The 21,631-nt window shown below is 34.5% G+C and overlaps 1 protein-coding gene across 1 annotated transcript in view; it reads right to left on the bottom strand.

Moving 5' to 3' along the window:
• Positions 1–21,631, bottom strand: part of ROBO1 (roundabout guidance receptor 1) — a 389,736-nt gene that overhangs the window by 104,526 nt on the left and 263,579 nt on the right. The window contains exons 4-6 of the mRNA XM_007164102.3: positions 7,949–8,069; positions 7,461–7,599; positions 5,268–5,395 (exon numbers count right to left, since the gene is read on the bottom strand). Of these exons, the coding sequence (XP_007164164.2) occupies positions 5,268–5,395; positions 7,461–7,599; positions 7,949–8,069 (388 nt within the window). The remainder of the gene's footprint in view (positions 1–5,267; positions 5,396–7,460; positions 7,600–7,948; positions 8,070–21,631) is intronic.

The raw sequence follows: 21,631 nt of genomic DNA, 5'->3' as shown, positions 1-21,631 counted from the left end.
GCTGTTGCTGAAAGGGCAGAAAAGCAACTGTTTCTTGAGCTTCAAAGAATAACTGGTCCCTGGGAGAGGCCTGTGGAGGAGTGCAGTGGGGTGTGAACTAAACGTCCAGTTTCCTGTGTCTGACTGGCTCAGCACTTAGGGCTAAAGGGAAATGGGAGGACTAAATGTCTTTTAGTGCCTATTGTAAGAAAGACAGACAAAAATGGGATTAGATTTTCTTAATGGTTCAAGTCAGCACAGATAAAATGTGATTGCTTGGGAAATGGCTGGTATATGGAAGTTTGTTTTCAGTTCGGTTTCCTGTGACAGACATAGCGATGGGAACATGATCACTCTGGTGATAGAGAGTCACAAATTTACTTTGTCAATGAAATTGTGACAGTAATAAGAGCTGCTTTATCTGTGAAGTTGCAAAGGGAGTGGAAAGATTAATAATGCCATCGAGTTTGCCTTGTTTAAGCAGTGAGTATCACTGAACCAAAGAATTGTAAGAAATCTTAGAGGTGGAGGACAAACTTGGAAATGGGAGAAATTCGGAGTTTAAACTCTGTGTGGCTTTATCTTCTATCTTTCTTTCAGAAGAGCACACCTCAAAAATGGAATTATTTGAAAAGCTACAGACATGATTGTCATCATAAATAATTAACTAATTTTAAAGGTTTTGCTATTAATAGAATGATAAAGTTATTTTTCTGCCTTTATTTTCTTTTAAGTGTTTTGAGGCTGCATCCACCATGCTTTTCTTAAAGGTTACCTTCAACAAAGAAAAAAAAAAGTACCCACTTTTTTAATTACTATGAATTGATTCAAAAATGAAAACAAGCAGGAAAATTTACGTTGGCTATCATGTGATTCCAAGAACAACCTCAAGGCCCACCTGGCAAGCATCTAATAAAGACCTAATGGGTTTAGATTAAGATAGTAAAATAATGTAAAACAAACCTGCAACCATTCTCAGAGCACCAAGCAGAGGCATAAATTTTAGCAGTTTCAATGGCGCACTGTTTAAAAAATCTGGCAGGGTGCCTCACTGCATCTATTTTGTTCAAGTTAGACTTTACATTTTATAGGTATGTCACAACCTATAAAATGGTTATAAATACTACAGTATATATCTTTTTCCTTAAACGATGGGGCCATTATGCAATATGAAACACTAGTTCAGAAGATAACTCATTCCTACTGTGACAGCTAGCAATCCTAATACTTGTCGAATTGAGACATTAAAATGCAAATATCACAATGTAATCAATCAAAATTGAGATGGAATGTCTTTAAAAAGATGCCTGAATTTGTTTGTGTATTTTAGGTTTACAAAGAGAATTCTTGAGGAGGTACATAGATATTATTACAGTATGGAGGGAAAATGAGGCAGACAAACATCAGGCGTAAATGTAACAACATTGATGGTTTACATTTATAGGTAATAAAGTTTTGATTATTCCAGAAAATGACAGAATATCAAGTTCAGGTTAACTCAATTTTCTGGTTAACTGGGAGTTAAACGGAAACACTTCTCTGTTGTGATCATTCCAAACAGCATTACTTCACCATTTTTTATTGGTCATGTAATGGACATTAATTATTTTTCAATAGGTCAAATTACTGCAGAGTCTCTGAGTCTCTGCTGAACGTTTTTTCATAACAATAACACTCCATTGCACATAAAATGTAATCGGTTTTTGAATCATTTCTATTCCCAAGTGGTTGTAATTTTCATTAAATTATCTAGTTATTTTGCAAAACCTCACATTAAATCTAGCACTAGTTTTGATGGCACTAACAAGATTTAACACATTTAGTTTAAAAGCCAATAAAGTTTTTTTTTAATAAAAATGTAATGCTTTCTATTTGAGAAGAGTTTTAATAATTTGTTACATAATAAATTATCATGATTATATTACTACTTCAGATTTCTCATTTACAATAGCAAAGGAAGAACTACCTGTCTAGAATTATCTGAACATTACTATTTTTCTTATGAAATAACCAATAACTATTAAAAGTAAGCGATAAAGCTATCACTAATAATAACGCTTATATAACACTCCTTATTTATAAAACACTCTGTAAGAGACAATATGTTAAGCCTTTTATATATATTATTTAATTTAATCCTTATAAAAATGCTGTGAGGTTGGTATTACTGTACCCATTTTACACATGGGGCAACTGAGACTCATGAAATTTAAATAACCTTTTCTAGGCCACACAGTTGGTAAATGACAGAAATAGGATTCAACTACATTTTGTCTGACTCCAATGTCTATACTCTTTGCTACTCAATTCTCTGTAACACACTTCGTCCAGCCCTGGTAATTCCCAGACTCTAGAGCAATTTTTTAAAGCCCTTTATTCTTTCTGTCAGCTCATCAGGTAACTCCTCATTCCAGAGACTGATGAACTTGCTTGAAAACAAAAATAAAAACAAATTTCTGTGCTCTAACCCAGATCTACTAAATCAGGTTCTCCAAGGGCATGCTTGATAATCTGTATATTTAACAAGCTTCAGATAAGCTTATAAATACACGTTCAGATAAGATCAGATAACAAACTTCATCTAAGTTTAGGAAACTCTGTCCAGCCCCAGGTTTTACTCTGTTCCTTTCAAACACAGACCACCAGGCAGCCATCAGAGATGATAATCTCTTCAGATCTGATCCAATGTAACCTACTGTTAACACTCAGGATCAAAGTCACCAGAAGATGCTTGAATTTCCCCTGGGACATACTGTACTGTGATATTGCTACCACTCAAGCAGAAGGTTGGAGTTCAGATGCATATTTCAAATTGTAACAAGTATTTATTGTTATATAAAGTGCCTACTAAATGCCCAGTACCATACTAAGGACTGTGAAAAATACACAAGTAGAAAAACCAAAGAAATCATGAGTTGAGAATGGAATACTTGAGGAAATACATACAGAGAGAGTCTCTAAAAGAGCAGAATTGGGATTTCAAAAAATATATACATATATCAAAAAAAAGGAAGTAATTCTCAAATGAGGGTTAATTTTTAAATGTTAGAACTAATCATATCTGTACTGGGGGTGAAAATCAAATGCTCACCCTTATTTAAGAAAGTTTTTTTCCCAAAACTGCTACTGGAACACAGGGTTCTGTTGTCCAACAACAATTCTCAAAATTAAATATTTATTGCATGAGGACTGAGGAAAAGGAAGATTATTTTTAAGCCCATACTGACTCCAATAGTGCCTCAAAAATGAACCACAAATAAAATACAGAAATCAAAAACAACTATGCTACTGAATTTCTAATAATTGTTTCCTGCTATCAAATGTATTCATTTCTGATTAGTTTCCTTTGTAGTAACTAATATTTTTCTATATTCAATCTCAAAGGAAAAAAATACATAACTTCTCAAGTTTCCCTTGAAAAGTTTCCTTTGTTTTTTTTCTTAGTTATCTTTTGCTGTTGGGAATCATGTTACTTTGTTTGACATATTGTGTATATTATTCTAGCATGTTAAAGGTATTTTCACAGTGATGTTAATATGCATATTTTATTTTAATAGTTGAATAAAATAATAACTTCTCAACAATACACAGATCTTTCATAAGTTTATAGAAGACCCAATGCAGTTGAAATAAGAACTTCTAAATTCCTTAAGTAGTTTCTGGATTTGATCATTTGTACCCAGTTTTCACTGAAATCCAGGCTTAGGAGCAAGAATTCCATATGGAAAACTTAAGGCTGAATTAACTTTGGAACTGAGTATAAAATTGCAGGAAGAAACTCTATTTTGATTTCAATGTCTACTGTAGACACAGCAGAATGGCTATTATTTATAAAAGCATCATCTCTCTGACTAATATAATAGACAATCAACCTCCCTGTCACAATTGCCTGGAGATAGACACACCTTTTCATACCTTGTATTCATCCTGGGCTACTTTCACTCCCTCCGGAGGGCTTCTGAACTTGAACTTGACATCTCTTAAATTTATGTTTTCTCTAAATGTAAAGGGGTTTTCTTTTCTTATAGTTTTAGGCTTATGTGGAGTTCAGGTCTAACTTAGATTAAAGAAGTAGTCTAGGCCTTAGAAATTCAATGTTTGTTCTTGATCTTTTCTTTTTTTTTCTTTTGTTTTTATGAGGTTGAGCTAAAAACCCCAAAGTGGGACATAATGGCTTTAGAGACAGGAAGGAAATATTCTTTATTCCTTTTTTCTACTGTAAAAAGCCCACAAGGCTCTTTTGTAGAAAGCCCACAGTAGAAGCTCTCCTTCAAAAGCCACCTTTTTCTTCGTAATAGCCTTAGAGGAGACAGTGCTCAGAAAAGATGACAGAGCAAGTATTGCTAATGTCATACTCAGAAACAAGCTAAGTGGTTTATCGCCAAAATCCCTGTTTACTCTATATTCGTGTCAAAATATGGAATTTTTTTCACCAACAAAATGTTCTTTAAAGGTCACTGTCTCTCAAATTCCACAATAAACAATTTGTCCTTAAAAAGGAAAAAAATGAGAGAAAGTTCTCAGATGATACATAGTAAGAAATAATCAGTATGACATCATGGAAAAAGGGGAAAAGGGATTATGAGAATGAAAGACATATGAAATTATGGAGACAAAGGAGGTGACAGAACCATTTCTGCGTATCAGTTTAAGATGTGACTTTGACATTCAAAAACTTGTAGCCAAAGAATATGGCACCCATTTTGGCTCACGTCACACCAAATCATAACTCTTCATCAGAATTAGCAAAGTACAAATGCAATTCATTCACTCAACAAATATTTATTGCATGTCTGTTAAGTCACAGGCACGGTGTGCACAGAAAAAGACTGCAAAAGTCCCTACTCTATGGATGGATCTTACATTCTAGCGGGAAACAGAATCTTTTCACTTTTTTGTTCTGAACTGTACAGACCCTTGAAAGTGCATGACCTGAAGGAATGGTAAACTTCTTTTCATTGAAAGATCAACTTTTCGTGGCAGTAGCTGTCATTTAATTAAAGCTCTATGTTTGAAGACCCAGAGATTAAAGCACATTCCCCTCCTCTACTTGACCAAGACAATGCTCTCATAATTTTGAAAACTTAGTTCAATTTCCTGTAACAGACACTTACAGAGCTCCCATAGGCAAAACAATCATTTCCTTTAAACATGTTTGGAATAAAGTATATATATAGCGTTATTTAAAGTCTATATTTTATATAGACTACTCTAATATGTAATATTTTCAAATATCAACAGTATCTCATATAATAAATCAACCACAAAAAATGTTCCCCAAACCTTACCTTGGACAGTCAGAGTAGCAGAGGCTTCAGCTTTTCCAACCATATTTTCCGCAACACAAGTATATGACCCCGTGTCACCAGCCATCACCTTCCGAATTTTCAAGGTATGATCATCTCTGATTTCATATCTAGTGACATAACAAAAGAAAGCACAGTTAAGTGACTTTCTACTTGAAAGAATCCATCATTACAAATATGTATTTAGGTATCAAATCACAGGCAACATTCTCTTCAGAGAATTTAAAGCAGAAGGTAAATAATGCAGCATTCCTCTAAGTAAGCATGCACGTAGAAAAGAGCACTTCTTTTACATTCGTGTGGGCAAAAATATTAAAACTACTTTTTAACAGAATATTTTTAGGCAAAGTTGACGCTTATTTGTTTATTTTCTCAAGCTCCTGTACTCATACTAAAATTTAAGTGACCATTAAATAAATTTTTATTATATGTCAGACTTTAAGCATTTTGTAGGTTCTATCTTTTAAAATTCTTATAACACCTTATGAAGTATTATGCTCATCTCCATTTGGCAGATGAGAAAATTGAGGCATAGGAAGGTAAGGTAGCTTGGCTTTGGTCTTCAGCTATTTTAATGGCAGAGTTAATATTTAAACCCAGAAAGTCTTATTCTGGAATTCCCTTGCCTTGCCTCATCTTGTCTTTTCTTAAATGTTGGGTGTCCCTTGAAATTTCACCTTAATCCTCTTTTTACTCTATATGATATCCCTCAGTTATACTATCTACACTAGTTTATATATTGATCAACCACACAAACATTTGCTGCCCCTATTTCACTTAAGCTCCAAATTCATAATCCTGACTAATAATTAGACATCATACCCCCAGAGACACTTAATATTTAATACGTTAGATAAAACTTTTTTTTCTTACCCTATCACATAAAACCACTCCTTCTCCTAACACAACCTACCTATCTTCCTTCACCAGCTCCCTATATATAACAAATCATTCAGTTCATCAATTGGGTCTCAGAACTTTCTCTCCATGATGGACCCCTAGCCTATTTCCATATCATCTCCCAGTTCAGGCGATTCACATCTCTTATCTGGACATCAACAATGATGACCCGGCCAACGGCATCCCCCCAACCCCTTGCCACATTAATGTGATATCCATAATGCTAAAAAAATTATTTCCTCTAAAAAGCAATCCTGTTCATAGTTATCCCTCTTGGCTTATCAATGTGCATGCCGTATGATTCAGAATTCTTTAGTCGATACAAAGTCCTGTAAATCCGGCCTCACTATCTCCAACCTGGTTTCCCATAACTTCTTGCCACATGCGCTGTGTGCTGCCATGCTAAATTTCCACCACTCAAAACAGTCTTAGATTTGTGTCTATGTTGTGATGTCTCTTTTCCTGGAATACTCTTCTCCTCTTTCTTGCTTATCAAATTGATACATATTTTTCAAGACATTGCTTCTATGTCACTTTCCTTTGAGAACTCTCTCCTGATTTTCTGCTCCCATGGGTCTACCTTTATGCAACAAAAGGGTTTGCTACGTTACTCTGTATCTATCCATACATGACTCCTTTGGTGAGCTCCTTGACAGCAGAAAGTATACCTAAACCATTGCTGTGACCCCCAAACCTAGCAGGGGCTCAAGGTATGTCTGCTGAATGAATGGACACACTAGAGAAGACAGCCTAAAGACAGTGCCTGAAAGTTTCATTTCATTACCTCATTCCCTAAGGCTGCGAGTGTATCTCTGCTTCTAGCCAATTTAAGGATTTGACAGATATCAAGAAACTCTGACCTCTTCTACCATTCCCTGGTGATGTTGTAGCTAAGGAAAAGGGAGTCTGCTTTTTAATTGGTTTGTAGTTACATCTTTAGTGCCATACCTCCCTTCCCTACCTATTCCCATATAAGACATTGGTATTAACTGTAGTCTGGTTGGACAAAGAGAAAACTGTTTAAGGAATGTCACATCTTCCAAGGGTTCCTTGGGCAGGCTGGGGTCATGAACTTACAGTTATCTGTACACTGTCAAAGAAAGCATGGCAACCTTCTGATTCTAATTATCTCCGTTACTATGTTACTATGTCTGGCCCGAGGAGATCAAGGAGTCTAGAGTAGACCATTCTAATGGCTTATATGTGAAAAGTGGTCTGATGAGAACTGTAGAAATTCCGAGTGGATGAATCCCATCATTAAATTCTGATCCATACCTGGATTTGGGCAGTTCCCCATCATCTTTCCTCCATCGTACTGTGGGTACAGGGTCGCCTCGGGCCTCACATTTAAATTCCGCACTGTCATCCACAGTGACTGCCAAGTTACTAGGTCTCTTCACAAATGACGGTCTCTCTAAAATTAGAAAAAGTCATCTCAAAAAAAAAAAAATACAGATGAACAAACTAAAAGCCATTTTAGATGTTCCACATGAGCAGATTTATAATTTAAAATATTATTTAGAAAATTATTCCACCGAGTTCCCTACTTCTCGTCCCTAGGTGTAGTGTTTCCTCCTAATTGTCTTCCTATGTCTTGGCTACTTTATCTCAGGCTGCTTTACTGATTTCTTCTGTCTTTTTTCCAGCCCCCAAAATATTGGTTTACCTTCTAGAAAAGGTCATTTCTTTCTCCCTTGTATAAAGATACTAAATAATAATGAGATAAGCTTTACAGTGAGCAGATCAGATAAAATTGCACTTACCTAAAACAGTTAGCTCTGCTACTTCACTCTCACGTTCCCCAACCATGTTGGTACCAACACAAACGTATTTGCCAGCATCACTTTTGCGGGTGTAAGTAATCATGAGCTTTCCTCCTCGTATCTTAAAAAAAAGTTTCACGTGACTATCATTAAAATTGCTATAGTAATTTTTACATGACAGAGGTCTTCATAAGTGAAGTCTACTTTCTAAGCATGCAAAGAAAGACTGATTATATCAAAAAGCTGATGTGTAGTATTTACTCTATAGGTAATAACTTTAAACAAAATTTATTCCAAAGGTACAATATACAAGAGGCAAACATTTTTACTTACCTACATTTCTCGTAAAGTAATTATATTCTATATAACTAGAAATTTGTTTTTCCAAACCAACCAAGTTCTTTCGTATTATTTAATTAAATGAAAACCAAAAACATTGTGTGAACAATTTGGCTAGCAAGTGGAAAAAAGAAAAAGGAAATTCTTTTTTTTTTTAATTGAAGTAGAGTTGATTTACAATTTTGTATTAATTTCTGCTATACAGCAAAGTGATTCAGTTATTCATATATATATATATATATATATATACATTCTTTGTTTATCTTCTTTTCATTATGGTTTATCACAGGATATTGAATGTAGTTCCCTTTGCTATACAGTAGGACCTTGTTGTTTAGGAAATTCTTAATACCATATGACTATAATTAACATGTAAATACATATTAGCTATATGTAATTTCAAGGAAGCATATTCTAGTATTACAAGATGTGGAAATAAAAATGTCTCTAACTACTTAATTTGCCAGAGTTGCTTTAGCAAATATATCTTAATTTCCAAAACATTACAGAACCTGACCTGTCCTAAAAAACATAAGTGTCTCTGCCATCCAAACAGTTTCTTGGGGACTTAGGAGGCAGAGACTGAACAGATCCCAATAAATCATCTGGAAAGTCATTCGGGTACACTCTTGAACACTTAATTATTTGAAGAAGGATTAATTACAAATGTAAGCAGACTTCCAGTACAATATGTAGGCTAAAGCTAACCATGAATTAAGATTGGGATGCGGAAACTGAACTATCTTTACTTAATTTAATATGCTTTTGGTGGGGAGTAGAGTTCAATTACCCCTGAATAACTATAATGCTCTGAACCTTAGAAAGGTTTTGTCAGGGATAACTTCCAGAATGTTTATTCATGGAGATTTTGACCTCACAGTTATTTTGTACAGTATACAGATTAAACAAAGGAGGAAAGAAAAAATACAGAAAGTAAGGAAGGAGGGAAGGAAGGAAGGAAGGAACCATTCAAATAGAATTTTTTTTTCATCCTACACTGGGAGTTTGTTGAAACTACTACTTTATAAAGGTGGGGTCACACTGTTTTGGAATGCCTAAATTGCTTTATTTCAATCCAGACATCCAAACTAGATATTGCGACCAAGTCTTTACGTGTTAGGACAAACCAAATATTAACAGAGCAGTTTTAATTTTTGTGCCTTTAGAACCTGACATTTTTTCAGTCCTTTTATTTAAAAAATGACCATAATTCTCTAGGTGTCATTATAAAAATCATCCAGGGACTTTTCTCTGCATTGCTCATGATTCTATCCCTCATGCTTAGAAAAATGGCTGCATATAGTAGTCACTCGAAAGATTTTTGATGAATGCAAACTGCTTTTGTAGACAAAATTAGTCTATTATCCACTGAAGCATTTTCATAAAGGTTTATAGCAGCTACAAGATATATTAATGATAGATTTATTGTTTTCATATGTACTTACCTGTTTTCGAACAGAATAAATAAAAAGAACAAATAAATGTCACATGAAAAGAAAAACACCTTCCAAAAGTTAACTACTGTCAATACTTTATGAGCATTTTTCTTTTGACCTCCCTCTCTCTCAATATAGATATAGATAAATAGATATAAAAATATAGATATAAAATATACATTACACATACACACTTTTACTAAAGTAAAATCATGTGATTCATGCTTTTCTTTTTTAAGTTGCATTTTCAACTCAATAATATCCTACAAAGCACAAAGGAGTCCACCACAGTAAAGAATTATCATACACCCCATATGTCAATAGTGCTGAGGTTGAGAAACTTTGTTCTAAAGACCTGGCTCTGGCCTAAGGATAAATGCTGGATTAAAATAACAAAAGGAAGGAGGGATTAAAATCATGTAATACCATAAATGTTTACTCTATTTGGAAAAATCATTACTGAGAGTCCCCAGGTTAGTATAAATACGCCTACACAACTTCCATCCCATTAACAAGACAATTTCACTATAAAACCCTACATTCTACTCTACACTCACTGGCAATAATGGTTCAAAAACCCCAAAGTGAACATTACAACTTAAATGGAAAATCAAACAAGCCTCACCAAACCTGGGAGAAGCTTATTTCCTTCGAGATGATAGAGACAGAAATTGATAAAAGTGAAGGAAGAAACAACAAAGTACTGAAAACAGAGAAATACACAAAATAATGGATGAAAATGGTAGTCTTCAGTTTCTACAAGTTCAAATTGATTTTGGCATTATGTCAATGGCTGAATTGAAACAGAGCAAACCAAAAGCCATAATTCTATTCTCTATGGTCACAAATGTGGACTGCATGGTGGCCTGTTCTTTTCAATAAACAGAAGAATAGAAATAAACGTAGTGCTATAACCCCGATCAAATATAACGTACCAGCTTTAAAGCAGTACCTACTATTAACAATCAATCACCATTTTATGTTGTCATCTAAAAATATTGATTGTAAAGGGAATCTATACACATTCTAAATCTTAGTGCTCCTTTGTAAACCAAAAATTGACATTTCCTCTCTCTACAGAGAAAGGAAGAATATGTCTAACACATACAAAACACCATAAATGTGAAAATAGCACTATTTAAAACAAGCTAAGAAATATTTCTTGGCAGGTCTCTTCCTGCAGCTGGATCTGACAGCCAAATTGTAAACCTATCAAAAATGAGTTTGTATAATGAACAGACACAGTGTTAAACACTGCACTGCAGCAGCTCTACTTCAATTAATCTAAGCGGGTAGTGGAGAAGCAGAATGAGTTAAGCTTTCCGACAATATGGCATCTAGCCTATGTCAAAAATCGAAGCAGAGGTCCCACTTACTCATTACCATCTACCTTATCACCCTGCAGTAGTAACCACATTAGAAGCCTACATTTCCATAAGCTCTAGACAGCGCTTAAAGGGGGACCTCGGCTAACTACATACTAGATGAAAAGAAAACAAAAAAGGGCCCAGTGGTGTTGCTACTTCTGGGGAAGGAGACAGGAGGAGAAAGGAAAAGGTGGTAAAAATGTTAAAGTTTCAAATATCTTTACACTTTATATTTTTCTTCAGGACAGTTTCAGATTAAAAAAAAAGTTTTAGTGACATTAAGGTATGGAATACCTCAATGTAATTGATATATAGGATTCTTATATACTAGCATTTTCCCTTTAAGAAGCTATAAATGATTATATTCCTTAGGGGTAAAAGCCTTCTCTCCGAGTACTTAAAGACTTCTCTGAAGTAGTTGAAAATCTCTTCTAGAATGCTTTCATCTCCTTTATTGCATTGTTTACTGAGTAACAAGATGATATAGAAAAATCAGGTATAAGTTGTAGCTTTTCAAACAAAAGTGAAGAGAATTATTTCATATTTCTGGTAAGCATGAAAAACTACAATCAGAATTCTTACTTCCAGAATACAAGAAGGAACATTATCTTTGCACATATAGAAGCATGCTTTCTTTTGTTTTTTAACATCTTTATTGAAGTATAATTGCTTTACAATGGTGTGTTAGTTTCTGCTTTATAACAAAGTGAATGTTATACATATACATATGTTCCCATATCTCTTCCCTCTTGCATCTCCCTCCCTCAGAAGCATGCTTTCTTTTAAAATGTAAATTAAGTAAGCTTTTTGTCTGGTTATTCTATGGCATATACAGCTCACCCTGCAATCAGTGCTTAAAATCAGAAATAAAGATGAACTTAAAATGAACTCCTTGGTATGTCATCATTTTCTACCCTAAAGCAAGTCAGGTGATTTGCAGTATCTGTTACACAGGAATTGTTTTTCAGGCATCACCCCGACAATGTTATCCATACACCTCTAGGTTAATATACTAAACCAACTGGGGCTAATTAACTAGTTTGGCTACACAAAATCTTCTCTGCTTTTAATTACATTAACCAAATGTGACTTGAATTCAGCAGACCAAAAACGAAACCACTAATTATATTAAAGGCTTCAAAGATGATTTCAAATTGCTAACCACCAAACTGTCATATAATTTATCTCATTTCCTTTAGTAGATTTTGCATTCAAAATCTGTGTTTCTTACTATAAATACTATTTTTAAAATAGATCCTAACAATGGATTAAAAGAACACTGATTTAGAATGCTAAAAGAGATATATGTTTAAACAATGTACGTAAGATGCAAATAGGTGTCATTATACCAATGAGAAATTGTGCAGTACTTAATTTTTACAATTTTCTAAAAGATTAAAGACTCAGAAATATTCATTTACAGTAGTAAAAACTTAATAAGCAGGGTTAATAGGAGGAATAAAAATTTTAAAGCACCCAGGTTTAGAAATTATTTTTTCTGAAACACTTGATTTTTTACCACTGCTTTCATACTGTTTTGCAAAGTAAATGAGATGAGAGGTTTTGAATTATAGTCTAGTGTATCATCCTTAAACAATTCACTAAGTCTCTTTGGGCAGAAAATCTCTTCATAGCAATGCTGCCATTTCTGCCTGGATCTTTGACGTGTAGAACAGATATCAAACTGTTGTGAACTAGAAGGGAAGTACTTTGCATGGGTTTAAGACTTCTTAATGATCACGAGATGCAGGTACCCCAGATGGCCAGTCACAGCCCCCAGACATTCTCTTTGGTGAACTAAACTGCAAGGCAGTTTTGGATGGTTCCTAGGACTCCTTTCAACAGAGACATGTAAAGAAGAGTCACGGTAATAATGTTATTTCTTTAACATTTAGCATTAAATCAACAACAACAACAAAAATAACCTCCCCCTTCAAAAAAAAAAAGATATATTGTTTGATCAGGGAGCAGAGAATGAGAGGAAATGGAAAAATACCCATTACTTTCCAATCTGGTTGCAAGAGTGGTATCAACCTTTAATGTAAACAATTCCAACTGAAGCATCCATACCTTCTAACATATACCATAGTACCTTTCAAAATCAATTATGCTTTGTTGCATTCTAAATTAAGGAAAAACACTGGTGGTAGTGTAATTATATTGTACAAATGATAGGCAAAGGGTTGGATAAAATACATGTCTCATAGCAGTCTAAAAAAATTATAACCAAGTAAAAGATAATTCATATAATTCAGATCTTATACAATATCAAAGAATACAGTATTTCTTATTTGGCAATATTTCTTACTCACACTCCCAGGTAAGCAGTTCCTTAAGAACCGTTAGTAAAAAAGCCATGTCTAGAATGAAATAATTTCATGTTTTTCTAATCATGGTTGAATATCATATGTAGGTACTTTATATTTTTGAATATACACATTCATAATTTTGCTGTTTCACTCTTTGGAACCTAAATTTTAATGGCGTTAGTAAGCAGATAAAAATTTAAGTTTTTGAAAAATTTCCACTATCAAAAACCATTAATATAGGACTTCCCTGGTGGCACAGTGGTTAAGAATTCACCTGCCAATGCCGGGGACACGTGTTAGATCCCTGGTCCGGGAAGATCCCACATGCCCTGGAGCAAATAAGCCTGTGCGCCACAACTACTGAGCCTGTACTCTAGAGCCCGTGAGCCGCAATTACTGAGCCCACGTGCCGCAACTACTGAGGCCCGTGCGCCTGGAGCCCGTGCTCTGCAACAAGAGAAGCCACCGCAATGAGAAGCATGCGCACCGCAACAAAGAGTAGCCCCCGCTTGCCTCAACTAGATAAAGCCCGTGCACAGCAACGAAGACCCAATGCAGCCAAAAAATAAATTTAAAAATTTTTTTTAAAAAACCATTGATATAAAACAATTTATATCTACTACTTTTGTCACCATCGTCACTTTTCTTAAGTATAAGAAGAAATTTCAAGAACTTAACCTTTATTTATTCTATTTATTTGTACTAATCTTGTCACACAAAATGCTTTTAAAAGTGATATCGTGTATCCGTAACAGCATGATTTCATATTAAAGTCTCAAACATAAGTTTTATTTTAGATAGATAAATAAACAATAAACCATGGTTAGCCAAATCACAGTTCTCCCTCCTGGCTAACAAAGTTTATTTCCTTTCTACTTTTCATAAAGGCTACTGTCTCTCAATATATTTTCCAAAAAAAATTCAACTCTTTCTATTCCTATTTTATTCTGGTTCACAGAGACCTCAAAAAAAAGGAGAGAAAGAGAGAGAGAAAAAAGAAGAAGAAGGAGGAAGAGGAGGAGGGGGAGAAGGAAAAAGAAATGCATTGTCTTAAATATTTCCCACTCAAGTTTCTTGATGAGATGTGATCTGGTTTCATACTAGTCATCCAAAAGCTGTTAGGCAAAGCTGGCATGTACTCAGGACCAGTTCAATATGGACTCATGATACAAAATGAGAGTGACTGTGTCTCTTGGATGGGTTAAACTAAGAAAAATAGATTATATGCTAATATTTACAATACTTTTTTACTATAGATTATAAAAAAAGTAGTTAGATTTCATTCACACTGTAAAAATTTCTCACCTGAATGATACTAATCCATTTACTTGTCCATTCTTATGCAAAGCTCCCTTCCTCTTTATAGCCTACTTATGGTATGAACAATGTTCATGAGATTTTCATGAAAAAATCTTGTACAACAAAAGGATGCCTGGATAAGTACGTATACATCGTAAAGAAATTATGAAAATGACAAACTGAAAACACATGACCATTCCACATTTTACTTGGTGACATTAAAAGGAACAGCATTACAAGGAAAAAAACCACAACTTATTGTAGGTCTTTCAACTGTTCTATTAGGAGTGGAATTAAGAGGAAAAACAGGCAGTTAGGATCTGTCCATTGGCATCCCATATCTGCTTGGGCTACATGCATACAAGAGAACATGATCCAATTTCATTTGTTTGCTGGTACACTTTACAATATCGTTTAAAAACCAACATGATTTCTGCCAGTAGTTTAAACACACTTGATCACCAGAGAGAAGCAACAAGAGACTCATGCAGAAAAAGCAATTATCCCAGTGGGGACACGTGGCTCTCTAAACAGCTTGGTGAGCTGTCAGCTGAGAACACAGGCCTGGGAGAATCGCTGCCTAGGACTATGGCAGCTGCACTTCTCTGTGATTTTCATTTCTCCGACTAAACTTCTCATTTCTTCCTCATAGCAATTTATAAATTGGTAGTTGGCTGTTTGCTGCCACAGAAGCGCACCTAGGATAATTTGATATAGGTTATATCAGGAAGAGCTGTATTGCTAATTGCAGGCAAGTGGGCGCCACCCTGCAGAGAGGCAGAGTTAGTGAAAGGGAGAGGATGATTTTCTTTGTGAAGGTATAAATTATTACCTTTCTATCTATCTAGTTTATATCACCGGAGGATCTTGCCATGAATCCTAATTTTAACAAGGAATAATAGAAAAAAGAAACCCAGTCTCCTTAAAAGACACCTATTTTGCTTGCTTAAGCATGGCTCAAAGTCAATATGAAGACTTGGGTTTGGCATTTTCTCTTGAGCACCCATTTTCTTGAACCAGTCAACCGGGAAAGCCATCTCTAATTTATCGTATTCTAAACCAGGGGCAGACAACTGCCGAATGCTGGTGAAATGGAGAGCAGATGAAACAGTGAGGGCTTTTAGCTGATTCCCCAGGTATCTGGTTCCCAAGTCATTAAGATCAGAACCCAAAAGTGAATCCTATAAAAAGGAGGCAATATAAAGAGTGGTTTGGGAAGAAAATAGCCTTTGCTAGCTATCCCCCCAAAGTAAGTAAGTTGATTGATCTTTACCTCTGAAAATTCTACGTATTTCATGGTAGTATTCTGCATACATATGAGAAATTAATTTAGTTCCTAGCCATTAAAGTTAATGTATTGGTTCCTTCACAGGTCTCATGAAACAATGTCCCGCTGTTTTAAAGGTAAAAACAAAGTCTTATGGGCAATTTTCACTTTCCTACGAAACCAGGATTGCTTTTTATCACCTCTTGCAACCATCTGCCTATAATTCTGAATTTACATACAGTCACTGTTAGGACAGCCTGAAATAAAAATCTATGAAGGAATTATGACTATACTCTAGAAATAAAGATGACAAATGCTAATCATATTTGAGGGGAGAAAAGCTCATTTTCAAACACTTGGCTCTTTTGAGTTACAAGTGGACCAGCTGAAATACTTTTCAAATAGTAAATCTTTTTTCCTCACCATGGGTTCTTATGCTTAGTTCTTTTCTCCAATTTTGGTCCAGTGTGAGAATTTCCTTCACCACCAAATGCCTTGCTGAGATAATGCCTTTTCCAGAGACACTATTTTGTTACTCTTGAAATTTAAATTCACTTATATGAAGAAGACATATAACCATGGCAGACAAAGTCAAACCAAGGTTGAGTATATAAGGGATTCTTGGATTTAGAAATGCAGGATGACTTTATGGAAATGAAGTACAGAAATTAACCTAAGAGAACTGCTTTATGGAAAGATATTTGTAACTTGCAAAAATATAAAAAAGCAATAAAAGCATTTAATACAGTTTATTAAGATTCTATGCAAGTATGAAGATCCCTAAAGTAGCTACAAATTGAAATAAACACTCATTCCCATTCTGTGGTATTTTAATCTAAAAGAGTCAAAGGAGAACAAGAAGAGACTTGCAAGTGACAGGCTTAATTGATTAATCAGAGTCAAGGCTCATCAGACAGGGTCGGTCAGAGATTCAATATCCATATGGCCAGTTGCTTCACTCTCTTTTATTGATCACAAGACTCTGCCGGAACTTAGCTCTCTTATTTGGCAAATGCGTGCCTCATTTCATAAGGGACAGATGATAAGATAAAAGACGATAACCCCCTCTCCTCCACCACTGCACATGGTAAAACAAATGAAAATATATCTACATACTACCTAAGAGAAAACAAGTAGGCTAATTTACACATGTAAGGAAGAGAATAAAATCTTGGGAAGAAAGGTTTGAGCTAGGGCTTAAATGAACTCTTTTCAGTGTGTTACATTAACCTTCAGAATTATCCACATGTACTTCTATTTCCTGAGAACTAATGGTTAACTTGTGGACAAATAAGAAATCAAAATAAATGCACCCTGCCCCTTATAGTTCTATAGTTATCTGTGAAAACAAAAGAGAAAATGTCTATCTGAAGAGTATTTCAAACACCATTTGGAATGATACTTGTTTGTGACAATGCTTCTCAGCCATAAATGGTTCAGTTCCTCAGTCAAGATAAAAACATACTGAACAGAAAATGTAGTGCAAAAAGTATTAATGCTGTTAAGGATCTCAGTGTTTCGGATTGCTCCTAACCCTGAGGCTATGAGTTGTAATGTTTGAACTTTGATTTGAAATTCAGAATTTTGTGAATCCTAGGTTGCTTCCATACAAACCTAAATAGGAGGTTTCAGGATTGAGTAGAGGGAAAGGTTTTGGTGTTAGTGATATCAGTCAGTGGGAAAATGAAGGCGCAAGATAAAGTCAATACGAAACAAAAACAAAAACAAACAAATAAAAAACTTGATCTTATGCTTCTTGCTTCTCTTCTATATAAAATATAAGTTCTACAATGGCAAGGAGTTTGTTGTATCTCTAGAATCTTGCTCAACACCCACATAGAAAGCACACTATCAGATTTTTCAAGATCTGAGATGTAGGATACATGGAATTCTTTGATTTCAGTCATCATCTCTTCATAAAAAGGCTTGATATTTTAGAATTTATGTTAGAAGTACACTCTTTTCTATTGTCTTGTGGAAGACAAATTCAAATTCTGATGACTTCATACAAAAGTAATAAATACATTTAAATTTTCTAATGTTTCAATAGGAGTTTTAAATGACTTAACAACTGGAGAAACGTGAAAAAAATTATGTCCTAAGTGTAAAATGCTTTTGGAAGTTTTCTCCACAAACACATGAAAAATACATCAGTGAACCTGTGATAAATTTTGTAAATGTACTACTGTATTTAAACAATAATCTGGAATATCATTACTGTTGTGATTAATGAGAACCATGACGCAGCAACATGTGCTGTGTATATGACATTGCTGCATGCATCATCTTTCATTTTTACAACAGTCTCACAGGTGAGGTATATTTTTCTATTTGGGGATGAGAAAACTAATGCTCAGAGAATATCAGAATCTTGCTCCAGATCATTTAGTAAGTGATTGGAGTTCATTCTACATAAATCCAAAGTAAAGTTTACATAGCGCACTTTCTTTTGGACAGAAAACAAGAGCTCATGTTTTCTGTGCTTCTCATGCTACAAACTACAAATTAGCAATGTCTTGTATAGATTGCGAGACCCAATGGCTTGGCGAAGAAATAGGTGCTATTGGTGGACCTCCCTGAGTCCATTAGATTGATGGTCTTCCATCCATTACACTCCATGTTTAAGCCTGAGTGATTGGGATAGCCAATCTAATTGCCATTAATCCATCTAGCTGCCAGTGGAAAAGATGTACATGTTTACATTTCACATATGCATGTGCTCTTTGCAGGCGAAATCTAGTTAGGTAAATATCTTACGTTAGTTCCTATACAGAGGAATAGCTCTTCTTTCCCCATATAAATATGTACTTATTACTATGGTGTATTTAAAATTTGAACAGAATATTTATAAGGTTTCCTAATAAAGATGAGAAAATTTGACATGATCTTTTATAAGCATGATGTATGTAGCAATATGGTGATGTGATGTATCTAGGAGAGAGAAGAGTGACACCATGAATGTTAAAAGGCAAAGAAATAAGAAATAATGGATTCCTTAGTAAATTACACTTTATCCACTCAAGGAGACAGAGTTCCATTATTTTCAACCAGTATTATACAGATTGAGTTCACCTGCTTTTGAAATTTTCCCATACAAGATGATGTTCTTAAAGGTGACTTACTTAGACGTGAGCCTTTTCCTAGTGTGATCAGCCTTTAAAGCTTCGTGATCACCTAGATTTGTAAGATTTAAGAAGAGAAAACCTGTGCCATCTGTTAGTAATTTTGTTAATGCACACCGGATTATTTTACAAGTGCATGATTTATCATATTATCAAATTCTTTGGGCTTAAGGAGATAAAAATTGAAGTGGTCAGATGTTACCAACAGAGTATTAGTACTTTTAAAACAACTCACCTTTAGACAAAAGAAATGCAGAATCAGCATTAGATTAGGGAAGACATCAGCCTCAGCATAAGATTTGGGATTATTTTTGGAGAGAGCTTCTTTAAAAGTGACAATATGAACAAGATGGAGAAATAGGTAAAACCAATTTTAGCCAGTTATAAATTATGAAAAGGAAATCCCAATCCCTTTGCTCAGATTAAAAGTAATTTTAAATTTAAAGGCTTAAAATATTTTCTTTGATTTCCGCATTTTGAACTATGTTTTAAGGAAAGAATGCTGTACAATCAAATGCACTTTTGAATCTACTACTTTGCTTTTAAAGATTACAATTCATTCTTCCTGTGGTAAACAGAAAAATAAAATTATGTCTGGGCCATCATGAGCAAACACCAAAATCACAAGCATTTAGAAAAGTCAACTTTTTAAAAACAGAATTTACGAAAAAGTACTCTGATATCATATAAATATTTTCCAAATTATAGGCAAGATTTATAAGCAAGGTTTTAAGATAAATTTTAAAACTATATCTTTAGAGAAACATTTCATCCGTGATTAATAGAACATTGAAAATAAAATAAACTGGTTGGAACATCCTTGAAACCACAGAAGATTGTACCTTTAATTTGGCAAACTACTTTAACCTATAATTAAACAAAATGCTCCCAGACAGTAGTAAAATTCCACTAGTCCTTGGCTATTTGGAAAAATGTAATGGCCTGATCAAATATATCAAAGTGCTTGGAAAGTGAAGAAATCCAGCTGCTTGAGTGAACATGCATTATAAGGAAAAAACAAACGGGACAGCAACATTTGTAAGTCAGCTATCTAAGTTAGGGTATCAAGCTAATCAGAAATTCCTATTATGAGCTCTGTTTCTGACCATGTGTGTTCATTCTGTAGAGTTATAATACTTCTGGTAGTATACTGTATTGATAATTACTTTGAATTATGAGCTATAACTCTTTTTTAGCTGTTTACTCAAATTTCTGAGACGCTTGCTTCTTTCTGAAAGATCTCTTCTGACTGAAGGATCATGGATGCTGGGCCGCAGTATACATCCACATCAGGTTTTGGCCCAGTGAATTTCAGGAGTTGGCAGAATTCCATACTGAAGGCGGCTTAGGCAGATCTGCCAGGCACTCCTGAAACTAACATTTGGGTGGGACTAGATTTTGGAAAAATATTCAAAACTGTTTTGGAGGAAACATATTTGGAAAAAAAATTCAGAAGGCCAGAATCATCTTGAGAGATTTAAAAGAGTACTGACAGTCAACATTAACACAAAGCTGGATAAAAAAATCTACATTGTACAATACCAAAACTGTTCAAGAGTATTCTGATTTTTCACATATGTTAGGACTTTTACTCATATGGAAGTTCATTACACTTCTTAGAGGAAAGTTAAAAGTTAAATTATAGTATATTGTTTCCTGAAGTCACCAAAGATTATTTGTTAAACTAGACAATATTTTATCTGGCACTCTTTAGCCTCTGCTACTTTATCTCTGCATCCAAACATACTTGCACCCTCTCTGCGGTACTTGAGTCATTTTATATGGACTTACAAGGATTTTATTAGGAATTACAACGAGGTGTCTCAAGGGACCCAGACAAAAATGGGCATGCAGACTATAAATTACAGAGGCCCCTAAAAGTATATGGCATCCAGAAGGAGACTCATATATTTGTACACTTAAAAAAAACTGATTGAAACAGGATATACCATTTTTATCAGTGTTGTTTTTTGTTTGTTTGTTTGTTTTGTCCACTAAATAATACAAAAGGGTTCTTTTTCATTTGGAACTTAAAAATCTCTGGTCTCTTACCTCTCCAAGTTATTAATATCAATGCAGAATGAACATTAACTGAAAATCAAGACAGCACTACTTAAAATAACACCTTACAATAAGGCTGTTATTGTGAGTCTTCAAAACACTTTCACTGCTCTGGTTTGATTCTCATTATGAGCCTAATAAATAGGGAAGATATTTATTATTAGCTTAGTATTTTCAACAATTAAAGGATGTGACCAAGGTCTAGTTATTAATGCAGTTTCAAAAAAGGAGCTTCAGACTTTCCCAAGATGGCCATAAGTTAACCTTAACTTAGTATTTAAATTGTGTAATTTATTTTTATTTATTGGATGAAATCCTGAGGCAATTTCAGATAATCAATCACTTAAGATGAATTTAGGTATGTTGTTAAAAACATAATTGATAAAGCAAAAATGCATACAGAATTATTAATCAACGTGACACAAGGCCATGTTTGTACCCAATGGATAAATAATTGAAAATAATAAGGGAAAATATAGAAAA

This window comes from Balaenoptera acutorostrata, chromosome 4 (genome assembly GCF_949987535.1).
Source record: "Balaenoptera acutorostrata chromosome 4, mBalAcu1.1, whole genome shotgun sequence".
NCBI classification, from domain to species: domain Eukaryota; kingdom Metazoa; phylum Chordata; class Mammalia; order Artiodactyla; family Balaenopteridae; genus Balaenoptera; species Balaenoptera acutorostrata.
This window is presented reverse-complemented; position numbering and strand designations above follow the sequence as displayed.